This window comes from Drosophila bipectinata, chromosome 3L, assembly GCF_030179905.1.
Source record: "Drosophila bipectinata strain 14024-0381.07 chromosome 3L, DbipHiC1v2, whole genome shotgun sequence".
NCBI lineage: Eukaryota > Metazoa > Arthropoda > Insecta > Diptera > Drosophilidae > Drosophila > Drosophila bipectinata.
Genome location: NC_091738.1, coordinates 19670983 through 19691381, shown reverse-complemented (window position 1 = coordinate 19691381; position 20399 = coordinate 19670983). Strand labels below are relative to the sequence as shown.

Here is a 20399-nt window from a genome sequence, read left to right as displayed (position 1 = left end):
TTCCTTTTAGTTCCCCCATGGCCGACATCCCTCCCAGCACGCTGTCCTGCCCATTTAGAGTAAACTGTGCGCATCATTATTTTGAAATTTTTGACACTTTTTTCGGTTGATGGTGCTAAGCTACTTGTAAATCAACCCAAGCTCATGCGTCTTCCTCTAGCCTGTGTCTTTTATAAACATATTTATATATAAGGACTGTGTGTGGGTGTGTGAGTGTCCCATTTCCGGCGGAAGTGTAAGCAGAAAAGTTCGTTTCGTTTTCGCTTTCGCTAAATGGCATCAAGAAATGCAGCAGCCTCGCTTTATTCTCAGCCAGCTCCGAGGGAAAGAAACAGAGACATTGACTGATGATGATGAGGATGATGATGTAAATGGGATTTTAGTGCCGCACATGACAATAGTAAACTTCTCCAGTAGCCGGGAATCATAAGCTGTGATGGCTCTGTTGGTTCATCCCCCCTGCTTGGCTCGGCTCTGTGCTGTGCTGGGCTGGGCTGTCTGCTCTTGTGACATGCAAGTAAATTGCCTTGGTAAATTTATTGTGCAATTACAAGGAAATCTAATGAACAACGAGGGGAAGGAATGTCGAAAAATAGAACCAGAACGGGATAAAGACATTCGATTTAAGCTCTTACAAAAAAGGGAATCAGTCTTGCGACTTGGATTCTTGCAGCAGGCTTATAACGTGCCATAACCGGAAGTTTGTTGAGATATGCAAAAAAGGTATTTTTCCTAAAACTTGTTGGCTAGATAAGCCAAAGATTGTGCAACTAATCTGTCTTAGAAAGTGCTAAAATTGTAAATGCATGCATATGTATATAACTTGATCTCTTTATAGTATTTAAGTTGGGAGATTTCTGACGGGACCTGCCTCTTTTCTAGCTTAAAAACAGTTTTTAATGTCCAAAAACATATAGTTTTAAATGTATGGTTACATATTTATATTTTTAAATACATCACTTGTTTTTTAATCAATTTTAAATTAAGTTAAGTTAACTATAGTTAAGTTATAATATCCAATTTAAAATAAAACCTGCATCATCCTTTTAATTTCCTTTGCAGATAACATCCCAATTTCGAGCTTGGGCTGCGTTCCGTCCTGAAAATGACCTTCGCACATCTTCTGGTGGTGCTGCTGCCACTGGTCAGCTCCGCTGCAGGCCTGAATCTGCCCAACTTGACCTCGGCGGATGTCGCCACGGCCGGCGGCTCCAATATGCCAGTTCTCTTAGGGGCGAATCCCAACGGCATGGGCGGCAACAATATAACTCTCAGTGGGGTTGCCGGCCTGCCCGGCGGCAGTCCCGGCGGACAGATACTGCCCAGTGACTCGGGAGGCGGAATCTCGCCGGGAGGATCGCCAGTGGGCGGTGGGGGCAGCAGCGGAGGCGGCAGTGGCGGAGGAGGCAGCAGCAGCGCCATCAGCGGCAACAACTCGGCGATGATTCAGGCGCCCAAGGACAAGCAATATGACAAATGCACAGGTCCTGGAGACCCGGGACCCTGCAAGCAGTACATCTACAAGTGGCGCTACGAGCCAGCCACCAACGAGTGCACCAACTTTATTTGGGGCGGGTGCGAGGGGAATCCCCAGAATCGCTTCAGCACCGAAGCAGAGTGCCTATTTCACTGCATTGGCGGACCACGTAAGAAAGCCTTTGATTACCACTAAAAGTCTCCATAGTGTAAAGTTCTTGTAAATTTTAAACTTTAAGAACTTTGCAAAACTAGACATTTTCTCTTTTTTTCCGGATTAATTAGCATTCTTTCGCTTACCATACTTTGTGGCCATTTTAATTGACGTCACAACACTTGCAGACACTTTGCCGCCATTCCTGCAGTCCACGACCCGGGAGCCGAGCACCACGGAAAGTTCCATGCTCCTCGGCTCGCCGTACACCCAGAGTCCGGCGCAGGCGGCGGACGGAATGGGCGGCGCCGAGGGCGGGGACGGCACCACCCCAGTGCCCATCGAGCAGCGAGGCCCCGAGCTGACTTTCGCGGAGACCGGGCAGGGCAAAACTTTCGTTTTCGCGAAGAACAACACGTTCATCCAAATGGACGGCGACATCATACAGACATTTCAATTAAGGTGAGTGGGCCGGGAGTTCGGCGGGGGACTCTTGACCACCTGGCAGGTGGCAGCCTCAGGACCTTGCATAGCTCTCTGCCATCAACTTCCGCGCAAGGGCTGCATTTAGCGGATTGTTGGCCTTTTGGCTCAAAAGGGAATGATTTCTTTCACACCAGAAAGTCTCCAAAAACTCAACACTTAAAAAATATAAATATATCTTTATATTTATATAGAATTTAGAATAGATAGTCTTGGCTTTTTAATGGCTATGAATTGATTTTCTTCATAACATATTTATATGGCAACATGACACCTTTGTAGGGTTAAAAAGGAGAACTGTGTACAAAAGCAATTAGCTAAACTGACATTGCTTTCACAGTTTGGAAATTGATTTTCTTTCAGCAATTTTCTTGGGGGCTGCAATCTTATCCGTAACTAACATCCAACACTAAAAATACCGGAAAACTGCCAAAGAGTAGGAGCGGAGGACATCCGAAAATCAGGTCGAAAGTTAATTTTCTGCTCAATTGCAAGACCTTTCTGTCCGTTTTGCGACATACAAATAGTCCAAACGACTTTGGGCCCAAGATCTCTCGGCCTGTAAAAATTTAAAATTCAATTTGGCCAGAAACATTTGACATTTGCATATAAAATTAAGATAAAAATATTATTTAAATTTACGGAGAGCTTATGTACATACACACACACACGAAGCAAACATTGTGCACACTTTGGACAAACATGCAGACAGTCAGGCAAATAAAATTAAACATAACTTTACCAAATAGGACCTGCTCCGGCTGTAACGTTGTTGGTGCCTTCATTGTTGCTGGTCAGTGGCTACTAGTTGGCCAAGTTGGCAATTTGTGCTGTAGTTTTAATTGTAACTCATGTGGCTGCCGACAGCAGGAGCAACAAAAACACCAGCAGTCAAGAGCAACGAACAAATAAATTTAAAACTCTGTCAGGCAAGCCCACCTCCCGACACGTCTCTTTCATTTCCCTCACATGTATGCTAATAAGTGATGAAGTCTTGGCCATTTTCAGCCAACTTTCTACGTTACTTGAATATTTAGGAATTAAAATATCCACCTAATTGTAATTTAAATTATAATCAGACTTCTAAACAATATTTTCAACTTTATATAAAGAAGCTAATGTTTAGTCAACGCTAGTTAGTTAAATGCTGATAAAATCTATAAAAATATTAATTCTTCCTTCATTTTGATTAAAAATTAAAAATCTCCATTTACAGGTTACCTAAATACCAGTAGAACAATTTTTAAAAAATGGTTTAAGTAGCTTGTTTTAAGCCTTAAAATATAATATGATGTAGCTGCAACTTATCGTATCCAAAAATACAATAACTAACAAAAGATTACTACTTTTAAACATTTGTTCTTGAAATTGGACATATTTGACCAACAAGAATGGCTTTTTTGTACCTTGTAGATTTGGAATTAGCATTTTCTTTGTAACTTTGTAGGCTGCAACTTCAACACTGATGCTAATGCACCTCTTTGTGTCTTTGCAGACTTTGTCGTGAGATTTCATTTCAATTCCGCACCCGACTGCCGCACGGCCTACTCGTCTATCACAACGTTAAGAATCCGGATCGCATTATTTTGGACCCCTATGCACTCTATGTGATTGTGGAGAAGGGCCAGCTGAAGGTGGTCCATGTCTTTGGCAAGCATTCAACGAGTGTCACTGTGGGCGAGAGTCTGAATCGAGATGAATGGCACAGTGTGATGGTGAGTGGGCCCCAAAACGGGGTCATGTCCCAAAGGGAGGCTGACACCCGAATGCGGCTCTCATCGGGGCTATGGGGCTTATGGGTGGCTTTAACACTCCCAGGGCGCTGCAGGGTATACGAAATTCGGTTAACTGGCTGGCCAAGAGCCAACATTAGCATGGCCATGCGTTCAGCAAGCAATTAGCAAGATTGCAATGCGGAATGTGTGCTGCTGCCTGTGTGCATGTGTGCAAAATGCTTTATCAAACTTTTATAACAAAGCGAGCTAGTTGATTTATGTGCGTTCAACTTTGTTAACTCACCTCGGACATGGGTCTGGTGGTTACTGGTCCGGTTCGGTTCCTGGCTGCCGGCTGCTGGTTCCATTCCTGCTTCGGCTCCACGCATGTAGCTCAACCGCAATCCCTCAAGCATCGTCAGCATCATCATCATCAATAACAGTGGCAGTAGCTACTGGGAAGCAGCAGTAGAACCAGTTTAGTTCATGTTTTCATATTTAAAACAAGCAGAATCCCTACTAATCACACCCCCACACAAACACTGAAAAAACTGGCCAAAAAAATACAATTTTTATAAATAATTTATGTCTTTTAATAAAAAGTACTGTGTCGCCATCAGTCTGATCTGAAAGGCACTCAATAACTATTTGTCAATTAGAAACTTGAAGTGCTTTGCATACATTTTCCTCTGTATAACCCAACTCACACACTGATATAGACACACGGCAGGCACTCATAAATAACACGCAAATTCGTAATGAATTTCAGCTGATCCCAACTATGTGCGCACAGCAGTTGCAATTCATTTTCGTAGATTTTTAGCCATGCAATTGCAGTAGTAGCAGCAGCAGCAACAGTAGCAACAACAATTTATCGCTTGCCGCTTTCCAAAAACTTGCAACTTCAACTCGGGGCCAAAACGCATAAATTCATAAATTTTTATCATTTGTCTGTGTGTGAACGCCACGCCCCATACCTCATCCCTCAGCTGGATGGCTGGTTTATTGGTTTTGCGCTCTATAACCCATCCTTCGCTGTCTGTTGCACAGGTGCGCATCGATGTCCATGGCGCAAGATTAATTGCACGCGTCGACAATAGTCAGGAAGAGGTCTATCTGAAAGGACTGAATCACGAGTACAACTACGGCGTCTCCACGAATCTGCCGTCGGTGGTCCTGGTCGGAGGTGAGTGTCCAAATCAATTGTGGGATTGAATAACAATCGGGATAGAAATATTATCACAATAGTTACCCATATCAACTAATTTTTAGATAAATAAGCTTACAAGAAAACTCACACAATATTTAATATTTATTTTTATATATTTATTTAATATTTGCATTAAAAACATTTAAATCAAGTTGTAGAATAGTCTATTTTATGATCAAATTCAATCATCCTTCAACAAAAATGTAATAAACCTAATATTTTGGCCGTACTTACCTGCCAACCGAATCGTCCACAAATCAATCATATTAAAGGCAGCGCTCGAATGTATGCTATGATTTTTGTTCGCGGGCTTCACACATAAACCATCGCATCAAAATCGAGCATAGAAAGTTTAGTAAGCATATATGTATGTGGATAGATCGGAATATGTGAAACTGAAAATAGAAAATCGAATTTGACGACTCATCCGACACACCGAGAGAAACTAAAACTAGGAAGTGAACTTGCTCATTTTGCATTGAATCGGACTTTGTAAGTGTTGAAGTTTGTGTATGATTTTGAAAGCTGCTTTTGTACGTTATTTGAAAATTTAATTATTTCACGTTGCAAAGACCATAGACCATGGCAGAAAGGGTCTGCCGAGCAGGTCGGCACAGAATGGGCCATTGATTGCACTCTACCGACATTGGTTGGTCTAGTTTTTGCCAAGCCACCTCCCGCAGAGTTCGTTTGGATTGAATGAAGCGATTTAGAGTGTGTGCGGTGTGTTGGTGCATTTTTCGCCCTGGCAAAATAAATTTGTTGTGGTTGCTTTTCAAAGAAAAACCCAGGAGTCTGGCTCACAATGAATGGTAGAAGTGAAATGGAAAGCTCGCAATCAATAAACTTCTAAAGGATCTTACTTTTAAATAAGTTTTTGTGGTTTAATAACAAGCAATAAAGGAAGTAGCAATTCTTATATTACAAAGGTTTTAACTCCAAAATTTAATCACTTTAGGCTTTAAAAAATAAAACCCTCAACAAATTTGCTTTCCTTAGTCCAGATTTTGTTCCGTTTTTTGTCTGTGGATCCAAAAACTGAGCGGAGACAACTTTTTTAATTAAGCCATATTTAAATCTCTAGCAACAGCAGCAGCGTCCGAAAATTCCATCAAAACTTTCAACTGTAAACAACGAAATTATGTTATGGTCATCCGACATGGCCGCACACCACCAACCCATTCCCTCACTGCAGCACAAAGCACACACAGATATAGTCGAAATCCATTCCCAAATATTCAGAATGTTAATTAATCTGTGGTATACTGCCCACTGACCCGACCCTTATGCTTTTACAATTTCACAGGCCTTTCCTCGGAGGAGAAGCTGCACGGCGTGAAATATATAACCGAGTCCTTTGTGGGCTGCATCAGGAACGTGGTCCTGAGCTCCGGCAAGGCCGCCTCCGACCTCCTGCCCATCGCCCCTCTGGTGGCCACCAAGCACGAGAACGTCAACGAGGGATGCTCCGACATGTGCGATTCCCGACACAATCTCTGCTTCGTGGGTTCCCGCTGCATCAACCACTATGGTGGCATATCCTGTGACTGCTTCGGCACCCACTACGAGGGCGAGCATTGCGATATCTACAGTGAGTATTATATATATTTTTAAGATGGGATATTTAAGACTTATAATTCTTAACTTTTAAAACCCGGTTGTTTAATTCAGGTTTCTTAATCTTATAATAAATATTTATCCGTTTAGAAATTCATTAAATGAATAACAATTTTTAAACATCTGAACACCGACCCAACGGCAATCCATCTGGATGTATGTATATGTCTAAGTGTGGCTCTGGGGGCGCCATTTTGTTTTAATTATAAACTGTGTTTGTTTGCTAGCGGTTAGCCACTGCCACTAGCCATCTAACCAACCTCCGCCCTCACTCCCCGCCCTGGCTAACCGCCCGTCAACTCCAGAACCTACCCCCTGGCCACTATATAGTTTTAAACACGCTAATGACCTGACCATAAATTATGCAAAATAGTGTTTGACTTTTTGACTGCCCAACCAGCTCGGGCCACACCAGGCAGAATGTGCGCAAAATTAGTTTGTTAAGCTCAATATATACACGCCATTTTCCAGCCCGGTTGTATCCTTTCGCTCCCCTCCCCTTCCTTCGGCAACATCCGACATTTAGTTAATGACATAAAGCCAATTCCAGGCCGCCATAATCTCAATTAAGTCACGCGAGGCCATTGTATCGGTAGGCCTATTAAAAATTGAGCAGATCGTTTATGTTTTCCGACATTGTACAGATTTAGCAGAAGGGTTTGAAAACCAAACACCCCATACACTGCCACTTACATGCATTATTTAAACTTTCTACCAAACTACGTATATTTCAAAAGAAAATCTACAAGCCATTTGTACTTTAATAAAAATCAAAGAACCCGAAAAACCCTTCACTCTAGTCAGGGCTTATGGACGTGCATTCTTCAGATTTGGCCCACTTGCATTCGAAATGTTTGCCAAAAATTTGCATGCAAATGATGACCAGCACACACACCATGCGATAGAAAAAGGAAAATCCAAAATAAAATCCTGACTCCGCGGAAAGCGAAATGAGAGGAGTGCCGCAGGGAGGTGAAGCCAGAGGGGGCTATGCCACGTATTGATGCAATGGACAGCTGCAAATTGCAAAATGAACAAAAAATAAAAAAAAAGCATCGCTAACGGGTTGCCAGCAACCGTGACAGCGATGGCCATTTTGGAAAATGCTGCGTGAAACTCCACACCCCACCTCCTCCTCCTATATAGCCCTCACTGTCTGTCTAAATGGCGTCTGTCAAGGACAAAGAGAGGCCGCCATGACGTGCGAGTTTGTCAAGCATTTACAGCGCCTGGTGCCTCGACTGCAACTGCAACTGATCACAATTACGTAACGAGCGCCGGCAAGTGCAAGCAAATTACACAGATGTAGCTCACCCGCACGCCCGACCCCCCGAGCTACCCACCCTGTGCCGGGCTATCGCCCACCCACTGCCCTATGGTTTGCCGGTTGCATGTTGAGCTGCTCCTGGAACGGAAACAGTGTCAGGCCATTAAAACCTCGCACATAGAGAACAAGTGAAAAGAATTACACAACAAAAAAATTGAATAAAAAATTGAAAACTATATAAATTGACAAAAAACATAATAACACAATGATTAAGGTCAAGAGGAATGTTGTTTACCAATGAACCTTTTTAAGGAACTACTTTCTAAACATAAAAGTATACTTTTCTTTCTACCCAACTCTCAGGAAATGACGACCTAACTAAACCTAACCTAGATAGGACCAAAGTTGTATTTTGTACCAAATAAATTTATTCAATATTTCGTTTTGACAGAAAACATTATGCGTAAACGTACATAAATATTTTAGAAATTAATATCTAACATTTTACCTTTAAACAAAATTTTCCTCCAGTTTCTCCAAGTGCCATAAAAATTCATACAGGGTATACATGGGACATGAGACATAATCAAACGCAGACGCTTTTGTAATGCAATAACTAAAACGACAACTGCCAGTACAAGGACAAGCCTGTTCGTATGCAGTTCGTCCTGATACCCGCCCCAGCCCCTTTATTGCACCACTCACAGAGCCCTCATCATATCCTGAAGCTGGCTTTTCACTCATTCTGATTTTACAATTTTCCGTGCCAAAAGTGTCACCGAAATGCGTTCAGTTGGGGAAATCATTAGCTCCCGAAAAACCAGGCATCATCATTTCTGAAAGAGACTACAAGATTTTTTGGCTTCTTCCGGCATAAACGAATTGAAATGGCAACCATGAAAGAGACGGCAGACAGGCGGACGGACAAAGAGGGCAACAAGCCTAATATGATGACTCTCCGGGCTAAGTACTTCTCCGGATTTTGACCGACAGTTGTCAGTTCAAAGGACATTCGTGATGCATTGTCCGGAGATGCAATTATAGCGAGATAAAAGCCGAAGCTCAGGACTTTGTAATTGGACGTTCATAAACTTTAAGATTAAAGTTAGATGTCTTTAAAGTAAAACTAGCTAAAAATAATTGCTCAAGACACAACTTCCTAATTTAATTAATTATCACCTTTAATTAGAGCTCGAAGTTTTGTTCAAAATTTATTTATAGCCTTAACAAAGAAAGGTAGAAATAATACCCCAAATAGCTGCCTCCAAAATGTGTCAAATAAATGTAAAGTCAATTAACACAATTTAAGACTAAAACGAAATCTTTAAAGAGACCTTTTGATGGGCTGAATAATTTTTTAATAATTTAATTTCATTGGCAAACAATAAATCGTGTTTGCGGTGGCTTGGATTTTTTTCAATCCAAACTAATTCGTTTCACATATCCACTATTACAAAATATTTACCTTGCCGTTTGGTAAACGAATGTCAATGGGTTAGATAGCGTGGATTTGTTTATCCCATCAAAGCTGGCTTTCCATTAATAAATCAAACTTTTACACTCTGTCTGTGTGTGGTTTGTTTAGCCCAAATATAAACACACACACCAAACACACACCCACAAATTGCTTGAGTCCACAAATTTGCCAGTCTAGCTCAAACGGCAATCGTAGGGCGTACACTGTAAAGTAATTCCCGAACCGAAATGGCCTGCCGCTCAGTTTCCTATTCTGAATTTTACGCAAATGCTCCGACAGCTCGAAATATCCAGTTGCGTGCCCAAAAAGTGGCCAGCGAGTTGCTGTCCAACAAGCAAATGGTGGAGGAGAAGTTGCCCAAATATCGGGTGCCCAACTACAAGGAGTTCCGGAAAGCGATGCGATCCATAGGCGATGTCAAGCATTCGGACATCAATGTGACGACCTTCAAGAGTATGGTCGAGATGCGACAGGCCCAGCTCGATCACAAGCGCCTCAAGTCCGTGAAGTCGTACGGGCATTCGCTGGAGTGGAAACCCAACGACCGAAGCCACTTATTGTATCGCACCCAACTTTGTAAGGATCTGCAACAAAAACAGCATATTTTACGGAATAACCTTTCGCTTCTTGGGAACATCAACAAGATTCAGCGCTTGAATGGAAATGTGAACTGTTTTAACCGCACATTTCCCGCTACTGACAAGAACTCTCGGAAGATCCGGGACTTGGCGGATCGTCTGAGCCAGGAAAACAGGCAGTTGGGCTGTCGTCTGTCCCAGGTGAAGTCAATGGTTGGTAGTTCAGGGATGCAGCATCTGACCCCCAAAAGTAAACTATTTTTCCCCTAAGGTCGATTCTCACAATCCGTGGGCGGCGCCCCTGAAGCCCATTCAACAGAAGGCCTCTGAGGAGACGGTGGCCAGGTTTAGGCCCTACTTGCCATCGCCCCGGCTGGGGAAGCGGAACTCTCAGATCCTGCTCCGGCCCATAGTGTACTTCGATGTAACAGTGCGGGAGGACGACCAATTCTTGGGCAGGGTGTGTCTCAAGCTGTATACAGAGATTAGCCCCGAGGTGGTGTTGGAGTTTGTGCGTCTGGCCACGCACAACGATGTGCAGAGTCACAGGGTGTTGCGGATCTTCCCCGACCTCTGGATGGAGGGTGAGATCAGCCCAGATCCCCCTGATGCGCTGAAGGAACACCACAGCGTGAAGCATTCATTTGTGGACCACAGCAAGCTGACGGGGATACTCTCATATCCGTGGGACTATCGCCGCCACTTTCCCCAGGGTCTGCTCAACTACACCATCAGCTTCAAGCCTCTGGCGGTGGAGCCCTTGCAGAGGGTCGTCTTCGGGAGGGTTTGCAGTGGTATGAGGGTCTTGCAGAATTGCCGTCATTTTGGCACCAAGAATGGCAGGACAAAAAAAACTGTGGTTGTGACCCGGTGCGGACTGCTCTAATGGGAATACACATCCTTCATCGCGCTCCCACCTTTCCGCTCATTATGCTTCTGGATTAACATAAACCCAATGAAGGGTCCCCCGAATCAACAAGAAAAAATTTTAGTACACTTTGGTGGTCCAATGCAGCAGAAAGTTTTTACTCCAGCAATATGCAAATAAAATTATGAAGTAAGCTAGTAATGTTTGGGATGTTTACACTGCCAGAAATTGGTACAAGAAGTATTTCAATACTGGGATTAAAATACTTCTCAGAAGACTATATTAAAGGGTTTGTTGGACTTTAATAATACTTCGGATAATAATTAATAATTAATGGATTTCCCCTAAAAACATAAACTTTTCTTTGTGTTTTTGTTAAAGTATACTTGGGAACCGCGATGCGTTATCGACTGAGCATGGCCCACGTGTGCTGTGTCAGATAAGCAGCCAGAAACACACGGCACTGTCACCCCGCCACTGCACCACTGATGCATCAGCAGGCCCCGAGCCACCCACACCAGCAGAAGGGAATGCAAAAAATTTCATGAAAATTGCGCGTTACACGATTTGCACATTTGGTCCAGGGCAAGCAAACGCCTAAAGGCCGCCATAGAACAAACAATATAATCTATTTTTGTGGCCCACTGACGTTTTTTTCTTTCTGGCCATATTTTTTGCCGGTTTTGCTTTTGCTGAAAGAATGTGTGTGTGTGGCAGGAAGATAATGCAAGAAGCACGAGTGGCAGGGGTATAAAAAAGGGCGAAAAAATGGCCAACGGGGTTCAAAGTTTCAAGTGCTCTGGTGTCCAGTTTATAAATATGCTGTTTCTATTTTTACAAGAAAAAAATTGAATTGATAAATATTATACAAAGACCATTAACGGAATTAAGGTATTTAGTTCACAGAAAAAATAATTATAATTGGGATTCAACTTTTAAAAAATATATAATTCCATTGTTTTTTATGGGTATAATTAATTATGCAATATCTGTGGTATATCGCCAAAGCAAATATGCTAATGGAGGCATTCTAAAAGCACCAGCTCAAATATATTTAAAGAATTAATCTAATCGCCTCTCCGTTCTTTCAGCGGCCACTATAATCACTCTACGAGGAGCCAGTTATGTGTCCTACCGTATCTACGACTGGAAGGATCGTGTACATTCTTCAACCATGCGTATAAGTCTGATATTCCGCACCAATTTCGATGACTCGGCCCTATTTTACGCCAGCGGAGAGTCCTTGAAGCATCAGTATATCGCGGCTGCCATTAAAAACCAATCGATTCATGTAGAAATGGACTTTGGCGACAATGTGATGAGCACTATTCTGACGGATGACTTAACTCGAGGGTACTGGCACAACCTGACGATATTGCACGAACAGCGAACGGTGAGCATTATCCTGGATCAGCAGCAGAAAGTCCTGGAGCTTCCAGCAACTGCCAGCGGAAATCTACTATTCGACCCGGAGATATATTTCGGTGGCGGACCCGAACTGCACAAGAAGAAGGGCCTGGCGTCGCACAACAACTTTGTGGGCAGCCTCAAGTATGTCTACTACAACGACATCTCCATCCTGTACGAACTGCAACGGGGGAATCCCAAAGTGCACTATCACGGTGAGTGCAAGTGGGCCAATTCAATATCCAACGATTTGATGGCAACATATTTGGAATACTATTACATACTACGGCTTCTGTTTCTATTTCTGTTTCCATTTTCGATTCGATTCCTGTTCCGGTTTCTGGGTCAGGCGTGCTTGAGGCCGAGTTCGTCGAGAATGAAGTGAATGTCATACCCATCACCTATCCCTTTGCGACATCACACATTTGGTGGCCCATAAATCACGCCGAAGAATTTAATATTAAATTCGATTTCCGCAGCAGTCGGCCGGGCGCGGTGCTGGCCTACAGTGACGTAACGACCAGTGCCGGAAATGGCTTCTGGGAGGTAAGTGTGAGCATTCAAGCATTTATCCAATAAGTGCACTGGCAAAAAAATTAGATCAATCATAAAGCAAAAATCTTAAGTAAAGAATGTCGAAACGATGAAATTTCTCGATAACCCAAGGCTCACATGGCGTATGAGTAATTCTTAACAAGATATCTTTCTCAATGGTTACCGCAAATAATTTTTTATTGAAATATTAATAATTTAAAAAATAAAAAATGTATATGTCTATATTCTATATCTTATCGCAAACTATTAATTTTTATTTTATGTGCATTATTTTGTGTACACACACTTGGTACACTCCTTGCTTGAGTATTTAAGCTGCACACTCACACACGCACATACCCATGCCAGCGACAGCTGGACCAAAAAGGACAGACGTCTTCTCTGACGACGTGCTGCTTAAGAAGACTTACCAGCGCAGAGGCTTGGCCTCATACTGCGACTTCCACTGAGGCAGAGGCAGAGTCAACGCCAAATGAAATGCAAATCAAATGGAAATTTGTGTGTGTGTGTTTGTGTAGGTTCGTCCTGCATGGCTCTGTTTAGGACTGTGTATGAAACTTGCAGTGCCCGGAGCTCCTCCACATTTCTACCCAAAACTCAAAATCCGGAACTGGAGGAAGCATGCTTCATGTGCACAGTGTGGCACACATTGTGGGGCAAACGAAAATGCAGCCAAAAATACTGGTTGGCAATGGGAATGCGGAAAATGCAATTAAATTTAAGCGCTGCTGAGTGAAACTGAACTCCGGCTAATGCAATGAAAAGTCAAATGAGCTAAGTGCTTTGTAATTGTTTGGCATTATTCATTTCTTTGGCAGCCAAGGGGCATTGTTTGCCCAAGGAGGCGGCTTAATTAAATAGATATTATTTCATAAATTCTGTATCGATAAAAAGTATCTTAATGCTTTGGCAATCGACCTACCATAAATCCTAGAGGCAAAAATAAATCCTATTCCAAAATGGAATGGCCTTAAAATTGTTTCTTGTTCAGCTCTGTGGCCCGTATTTTATTTCAAATAACAATTTTTATGGATTTATGTCATGGCCGTGGCATAACAATTGAAAGCAAGCTAAATGTTTCCATGGAACACCCATTTATAACCAGACAAGCAAAGGAAAACAGATTGAGGTCCAGCATAAAAGTGCGTTGTAATCGATCACAAAAACAATTCAACAGTTTAATGCCTGTCGGGGAACAATGCTCCCCGCCCTGTGGGTTAAGAGGCCGCATACCACCCATGTCCACCCACATATTCCACTTCTATGCTTCTCGATGGCTCTGATGCTGATTCTGATGTTTATATGAATGTCAGTAGCATTTATCTGTATTTAAGCAAACAAACCTTGCCTTGCCTTGCTCTCGGCCTGTCCGAAAACGCTTATTTGGTTACTTGACATTTAGGCAATGCATGTGTGGCTGTGTTTTTGTGTAGGCAATATTTATTTGCATTTTACTGTTGATTTTGTCCCTTTTGATTGCAAGGAGCCAGTCCGCCGCACTCCCACTGACTCCCAGAGGCTGCCTGACTTATTGGCATTGCAATAAAATGTTTTTGTTGCCGTAATGCCAATGAATATTTATGCCGCAAGGCATTTAATTTTGCATCCACTGACTCTGCGGCTTATTTGCCATTTGACGATTTATGCGCAGCCAAATTAATACTAAATTGATTGTGTCAGGTTTATAATACGGCTCTGTGCAATTTTTTATTTTAATAAATTCGCCAAATAACTCAAACGCAGCCTGTCAATTCGAACTATGCTATCTACATTTGGCGAGCTTCAAAAACGCATCAGTTACGAGAGATTTTATTTATTTACTATTTGCCAGAGTGCCGGCCACAAAATTGCCACCTGCGTGCCGCGTATGGAGCTCGGCAAACTAATAAATTGCCAACAGTATTTTTTTTCCACTCCCTCAGTGCCTCCCGAAAAACGGGCAAAAAAAAGAAAACAAAAATTTGATCAAAAAGCGGACAAAACAAGGGTATGCAACACGAAATGTCATGTCACACGACTATACCGACGGGGAGGGCTTACCGAATGTGCAGGCAGGGTGTGACATAAAAACTATGCGCCCGCATAAATCGCGAATCACAAATCGAAAATCGAATTTATTGACAGCGCGCAAATGGGCGAAATAGGCAAACAAAACAAAACTGGCAGCTATGGCGTTGTCGCTGGAGCGTTGGAGGAATAAAAATCATTTGAAATATTGTCACAGTATGCGACAAATGTGTGTTCGGGTGTTTGGTGTATGGGGTCTATGGGGTCTATGGGGTGTATGGGGAAAAGTGTTTGCCTTTAAACATAACGCTCTGACAAAAATCTAATGAAATATGCAATAAAATTTGAGTATTTGCCATTTTGCATAAGCGACGCAAAAGCGCAATTCGCAATGAGGAGAGATAAATACGACACACACAAGCTCTTCCAAAAACCGTGTTGGATGGTGTCCCTCTAGAACTGCCACTAGTCTGTGACATGTCGCAGCCCAAAAGGTTCATGAAATTTCAATAAACACTCGACTTTTTATACATTTTCCAAAATAATAGACTGCAGTAAACAATGGAGGAAAAAATATATGCGCATGGATATGAAATTAGTTGGATTATTGTGCGCCAGTTTGTTGCCAAACGGTATCTAGTTGGATAAATAGTTTATGGCAAGGTTATCTGTCCAATTTATTTGGCCAGCACACACATTTGCACATTTTTGTGTGCTAAGCTCAGTGGATAGTCATGATCTATATCTGATATTAAAGTCCAATTTATAATCCATGCTGAAAATAGTGCTCTTTAAAATCCAATCTTTTCAAGGGCAGGTTGGTATTTGTTTGGTGTAATGCATTATAGTGGCCAGCTTTAACCCTGTTGTAACAGAACAAAATTTAATCATGGCCCGAAACTGCACAATCGAATGATAAAGAGCCCTGGTCGCTCCACCCCCCATTTCGCTACAAATTAATGGGCAGCCATTTCAACAACTGCACAGAACAGAGCCGGTCGATTGATTCGGCAAATGCCAGACTGAACGCGGCCACGTGGCGTATGCGTAATATGATTTAAGCGAAGCTAATGCACAAAGGCATTTAAATTGAAATGTGTGCGACCAAAGGGGGCAGGGGTGGCAGAGGTGGGAATATCGAAGCCTGGGAATGTTTGTATGTGGTTATGCGGAGCTGCATTTTGGCATTTTCGCAATTTTGATTTATTTCCATAGACGTACAATCACACATCCCGAAAACCCTCTCAAATCTTCTAATACTAACAGAATTTTGTATTTTTCTCTCCTTTTACATGTGCGCGGATGTGTGCGGGTGTGCGTATGGCCCTCGATGACAAAAACTAATATTTGGAAACACGCTAATGCGCGGCTTCGGGTTTTGTTCGACGCTACGTGCAACATCCGTCGGCGTCGATGCTAACGATAAAAACTCCACCCGCCCGCCACAAAACTCCACCGGAAATGTGCGACTAACGGAAATTACAAAATGGCTGCCATCCATTAGATACGTCTCACGTCGGACAAGCTGAGCTTCGACCTGGTGCCCGATGTCAATAACAACGTTACACACTCCACAACCATTAAAATCAACAGGGCCACCTCATGGCACAGCGTCGAGCTGGACTACAAACTGGGCGAGATTCGATTTACGGTGGATTATCGCCACACCCTCAGCCAGATGTATGGCCTAACCTTCAACATTGGCGACAAGCTGATCATTGGCAGTAGCCTGAAGTCGGCGGCCATGGGTTTGGTGGGCTGCATCCGGGACATCGAAATCAATGGCCACCTGATCGAGCCACGGCATGTGGTAAAAACGGAGCGAGTTGTGGGAGAGGTAAGTGATTTCCTCATAATACCTAGAAATTAATATGTTACTCATTGCTCATTAGGTGGCTTTGGACAACTGCAACTACATTGACCCCTGCAAGAGGCCCAACACCTGCGAACACGGTGGCAAGTGCTTTGTCAAGGACGATCGCGTCACCTGCGACTGCAAGCACACCGGGTACATTGGAAAAAACTGTCACTTCACCAAATACAGAAAGACCTGCGAGGAGCTGGCCCTTCTCGGCTTCACCAAATCGGACGTCTATCTCATCGACATCGACGGCAATGGAGTATTCCCCCCGGCACATGTCAAATGTGATTTCCAGAGCCTGGAGAACGCCACCAAGACCATTGTGGAACACAACCTGCCCAGTCAAGTGGACGTTCGATCCGCCCGTGAAAGCGATTTCAGCTTTAACATCCGCTACCGAGAATTCTCACCTCACATGCTGCAGGAACTTATTTCGCACTCACTGTACTGCACGCAGTACATTAAGTACGATTGCTATCGAGCCCAGTTGGAGCTTCACTCGGCCACCTGGTTTACGTCCTCGGCCAAAAACCTCACCGTCGACTTCCTCGGCAATGTCAAGAGGTAAGCGATAGAGTTCCGGGGAGCCGGGAGTCAAGAATCTGGGTTCTCTTGGGGGCGTTTGTGATTTACGTGCAGGGCAACGTCACCACAAACAACACAAAATTGGATGACAAGAGCAGGGCTTTCAGTAGTACAGTGGATAAGAGTTGATAAAATTTGGTTGAAATTACCATAAAGAATATAGAAAGTTAGAAAATCAAAGCACCAAAAAAGATCTAGAAACTTCCAGAAAATATACAGTACCTTAACCTATACAATACCCCTTAAGTCATTTCCCTGATTATGCCCACCATACGTGGCTAAGTCTAGGCACTGGCTGGCGGATGATTTTGGTCCACCACCGGCCACACAATTAATGTTGCAGTCTATTTGCATAACTTGTTGTTGCACCCGGGATTATCACCACCATCCTGGCCTCCTCTGTGTTGTGTGCTTTCTGCTTCAGTGGACTACATACGTGCGGTAATCCAACAATATAAATCCGAAATTTCCCAGCTTCCCAGAGACTACCCCAACTCTGCGTGCCGAGCATTTCTGGCTGGTGTTTCAATTGTAAACGAAACTTAAATTAATTGCTCGCACATGCATAATATAAATGCCAGGCAGGATTCTCCGCTTAACGCTAACTGACATATTTGCCCACATCACAACCAGATGCCCTGTTTCATTTGGTGCGAGGCAGCCAAGGATGCAACTTCACTTAAACTCCAGCAAGGCGTCATTGCATCGCCATCCCGGCCAGGTCCGCAATTGACAATTGTGTGTGGTTATACTCGTAAGCCATCTGGCTTGGGACTCCACAATATGTCATGGACTCTGGCCTACTGAATCGACAGACAACAGTGTCCTAGTGTTGGCTTAGCTCTTCAAATTTGTTTTTTTCGCATGTGCTTGCAAAGACCCTTTGGCTAAAGTTATATTTGCGGCATTTGTTGCCATGCATTGGAGCATAAAATTTTATGGTGCCGAAAGCTCTGAACGGCCCTGCCGCCGGCCCGATGCCCTTCATCCAAGGTAAACTAATGACGAACCCTTTAAAAAAGCCAAGCCAACCGAAAGCCGTTGGCCGAGGGTCGAGGAGGCAGAGGAGCGAAACATATGAGGCCAAATACGGGAAAATTGCAAAAGTTCAAAACAAAAGGACCGAGTTTGGTATTTATGTCAGGCAAATATGTTTCCGCCTCAGCGCTAATAAGGTTTATGAGTGAGTTCTGGCGTATCTCTTGTGGCTCCCTTTTCTCGTCCTTTTGCTGAATTTTTAGCCACCATATTGTCGAACAAGTCTTTTCTTATATTGTTTCTTTTTATTTGAAAATAAGGGGTATATATACTGTTATAGAGGATCTTATGGGTTGTGTTTAACAAAAATATTATATCCTGAACATATCCAAATAAATATTTTATAAAAACCAAGTAAGCTATAAAAATACAAATATTTTGTGCTATTCATGTTTTTTTCATCAGGTATCTTTTATTCGATTTAAAGGATTAGTCTTTCATATATTTGGCAACTTTTTTGTTGCAAGACCGACGCGTCGGGGTAATTTTTCTTGCTATGGCAGCCCTTTTTAAAATGAATGGCTTTGAGCACACAAATTTAGTCTTTACGCCTAATTTCTTTGCCTTTTCGAAAAAACGGCAACCTCATCCCCATGGAGCCGTGTGGGTGGGCGGTTGAATGTAGGCCCCTTTGACAATACATCATGCGCAGCAAAGTAGGCAACATCTGGCGGCAGCAATTTCAAGTCGCTTGTAGCTTGTTGCTTTTGTTTTGGCAGTTATGTTCGGCCTGCGTCACTAATTTCCGCTTTCAGTAAATCAATTCGAAACCCTTAACAGCGCTGACTTTGGTTTCGCTTTCAAATTTTTTTTGGCTTGTTTTGTTTGCCAGTTGTTGGCCCTGCCTCCTGCCAGGCCTCCCATGAATGGATGGCGTTCTGGTTGGCTTCGGCCGGAAAATGCACAAAACGAAATGGCATGCTCAAGAAAAAACGGGTTAGCTTCTAGCCAGATTCGGGTGTTTGTGTTACTGAGTGTGTGTGTGTGTGTGTGGGTAGGTTGTCTCAGACCATTTGGCCCCATCCATCATTGCCTCGTAGTTCGCTCTTTACTCATTCAAAATTTGACAGCATCGTTTGTTTGTTTGTTTGGGTGATGCTACACTGCCCAAAAAATATTATAAATAAATCTTAAAATTAAAACAAGAGCTTAAAAATTTAAAATACAAAACTCCTTGCTCTGAAAGCAAAGTTATAGCTAAATTTTTCTTTCACACCAGTAATTCCGAGTTTATTTCTGTGCATCCCCTGCTGCGGCTTCGTTGCGGATCTTGCAACACGGAGGCGGAAACGGATGCGGCACATGCAGGGCATAAACCGCACCCAACCCACAAACATAAGCCGGAAAAACAGGGCCACCGGTACAAGGGTACTTGGTCCACCGAATACTCTTTAAATTTAAATTCCATCCCGTTCAGTCTTCTGGGTTTCAGGTATCATAGAATAAATTTGCCCCTTTTCTGGGTTAGTAATTGAACTTGATTGTCCCTTAATTGCCTTGTCAACGATATATCCACAAATTCTGGTGATACCTTTCCGAATATTTCTGCATAAATGTCGCAGCAGAAAATGAACAAAAATGCCGGGACGGCGCGGCGGATGTGGCTCAGTTGGTCACTCAACGGGCTCGTCAAACTGCCGCCGGTTCTAGACCGAATTTATGCAAATGTATTCGAACTTTTTCCTAAAAACCATTCACCTTTTTCTCCTGGTTTTTTGTTTCTTTGTGACCCCCGAAAAAATCGGAATCCGACTCTTCCGCAGAGGCGCCTGTCCGTGTTCCGTTAACAAGACGTGTGTGGACCCGAATCAATCATGCAACTGCGATGTAAAGGAGAACAAATGGAATTCGGATGAGGGTTACTACCAGGATCCGCACAGCTTGGGCATCACCAACATGTACTTCCTGCAGCAGAAGGACCTCGACGATGAAGCCCAGGGCCGCATTACTCTGGGTCCCTTGGAGTGTGTCGAGACAAGTGAGTTTAAAATTTATTTGAACTGAGTTAGTTGCAGTCCCTCCTCAAGACTCAATAGTGCACCACTTTATGGCTCTTTGGTGGTATTAGTTTACTGTCTAGTTTAGCCATTTACTGGTCTTT

At 43.1% G+C, this 20399-nt stretch overlaps 2 protein-coding genes across 7 annotated transcripts in view; both read left to right on the top strand.

The window, feature by feature from the left end:
- axo (axotactin) overlaps positions 1 to 20399 on the top strand; it is a 60102-nt gene that overhangs the window by 11159 nt on the left and 28544 nt on the right. For all 6 annotated transcript variants that reach the window (XM_070279597.1, XM_043214206.2, XM_043214209.2 and 3 more), the window contains exons 2-11: positions 1063 to 1646; positions 1819 to 2092; positions 3609 to 3828; positions 4879 to 5014; positions 6345 to 6629; positions 11937 to 12467; positions 12602 to 12798; positions 16319 to 16651; positions 16707 to 17239; positions 20062 to 20276. In XM_070279597.1, coding sequence (XP_070135698.1) covers positions 1106 to 1646; positions 1819 to 2092; positions 3609 to 3828; positions 4879 to 5014; positions 6345 to 6629; positions 11937 to 12467; positions 12602 to 12798; positions 16319 to 16651; positions 16707 to 17239; positions 20062 to 20276 — 3265 coding nt within the window. In that variant the 5' untranslated portion in view covers positions 1063 to 1105. The remainder of the gene's footprint in view (positions 1 to 1062; positions 1647 to 1818; positions 2093 to 3608; positions 3829 to 4878; positions 5015 to 6344; positions 6630 to 11936; positions 12468 to 12601; positions 12799 to 16318; positions 16652 to 16706; positions 17240 to 20061; positions 20277 to 20399) is intronic.
- On the top strand, positions 9449 to 11046 carry LOC108121107 (uncharacterized). The gene is made up of 2 exons (XM_017235042.3): positions 9449 to 10190; positions 10249 to 11046. The coding sequence occupies exons 1-2, from the start codon at positions 9627 to 9629 to the stop codon at positions 10861 to 10863; spliced, it is 1179 nt and encodes a 392-aa protein (XP_017090531.2). The 5' UTR covers positions 9449 to 9626; the 3' UTR covers positions 10864 to 11046.

Coding starts and splice junctions, on each gene's coding strand:
- LOC108121107 (XM_017235042.3), top strand. CDS start 9,627: ATGGCCTGCCGCTCAGTTTCCTATTCTGAATTTTACGCAAATGCTCCG. Junction 10,191..10,248: donor TGTCCCAGGTGAAGTCAATG/GTTGGTAGTTCA, acceptor TTTTCCCCTAAG/GTCGATTCTCACAATCCGTG.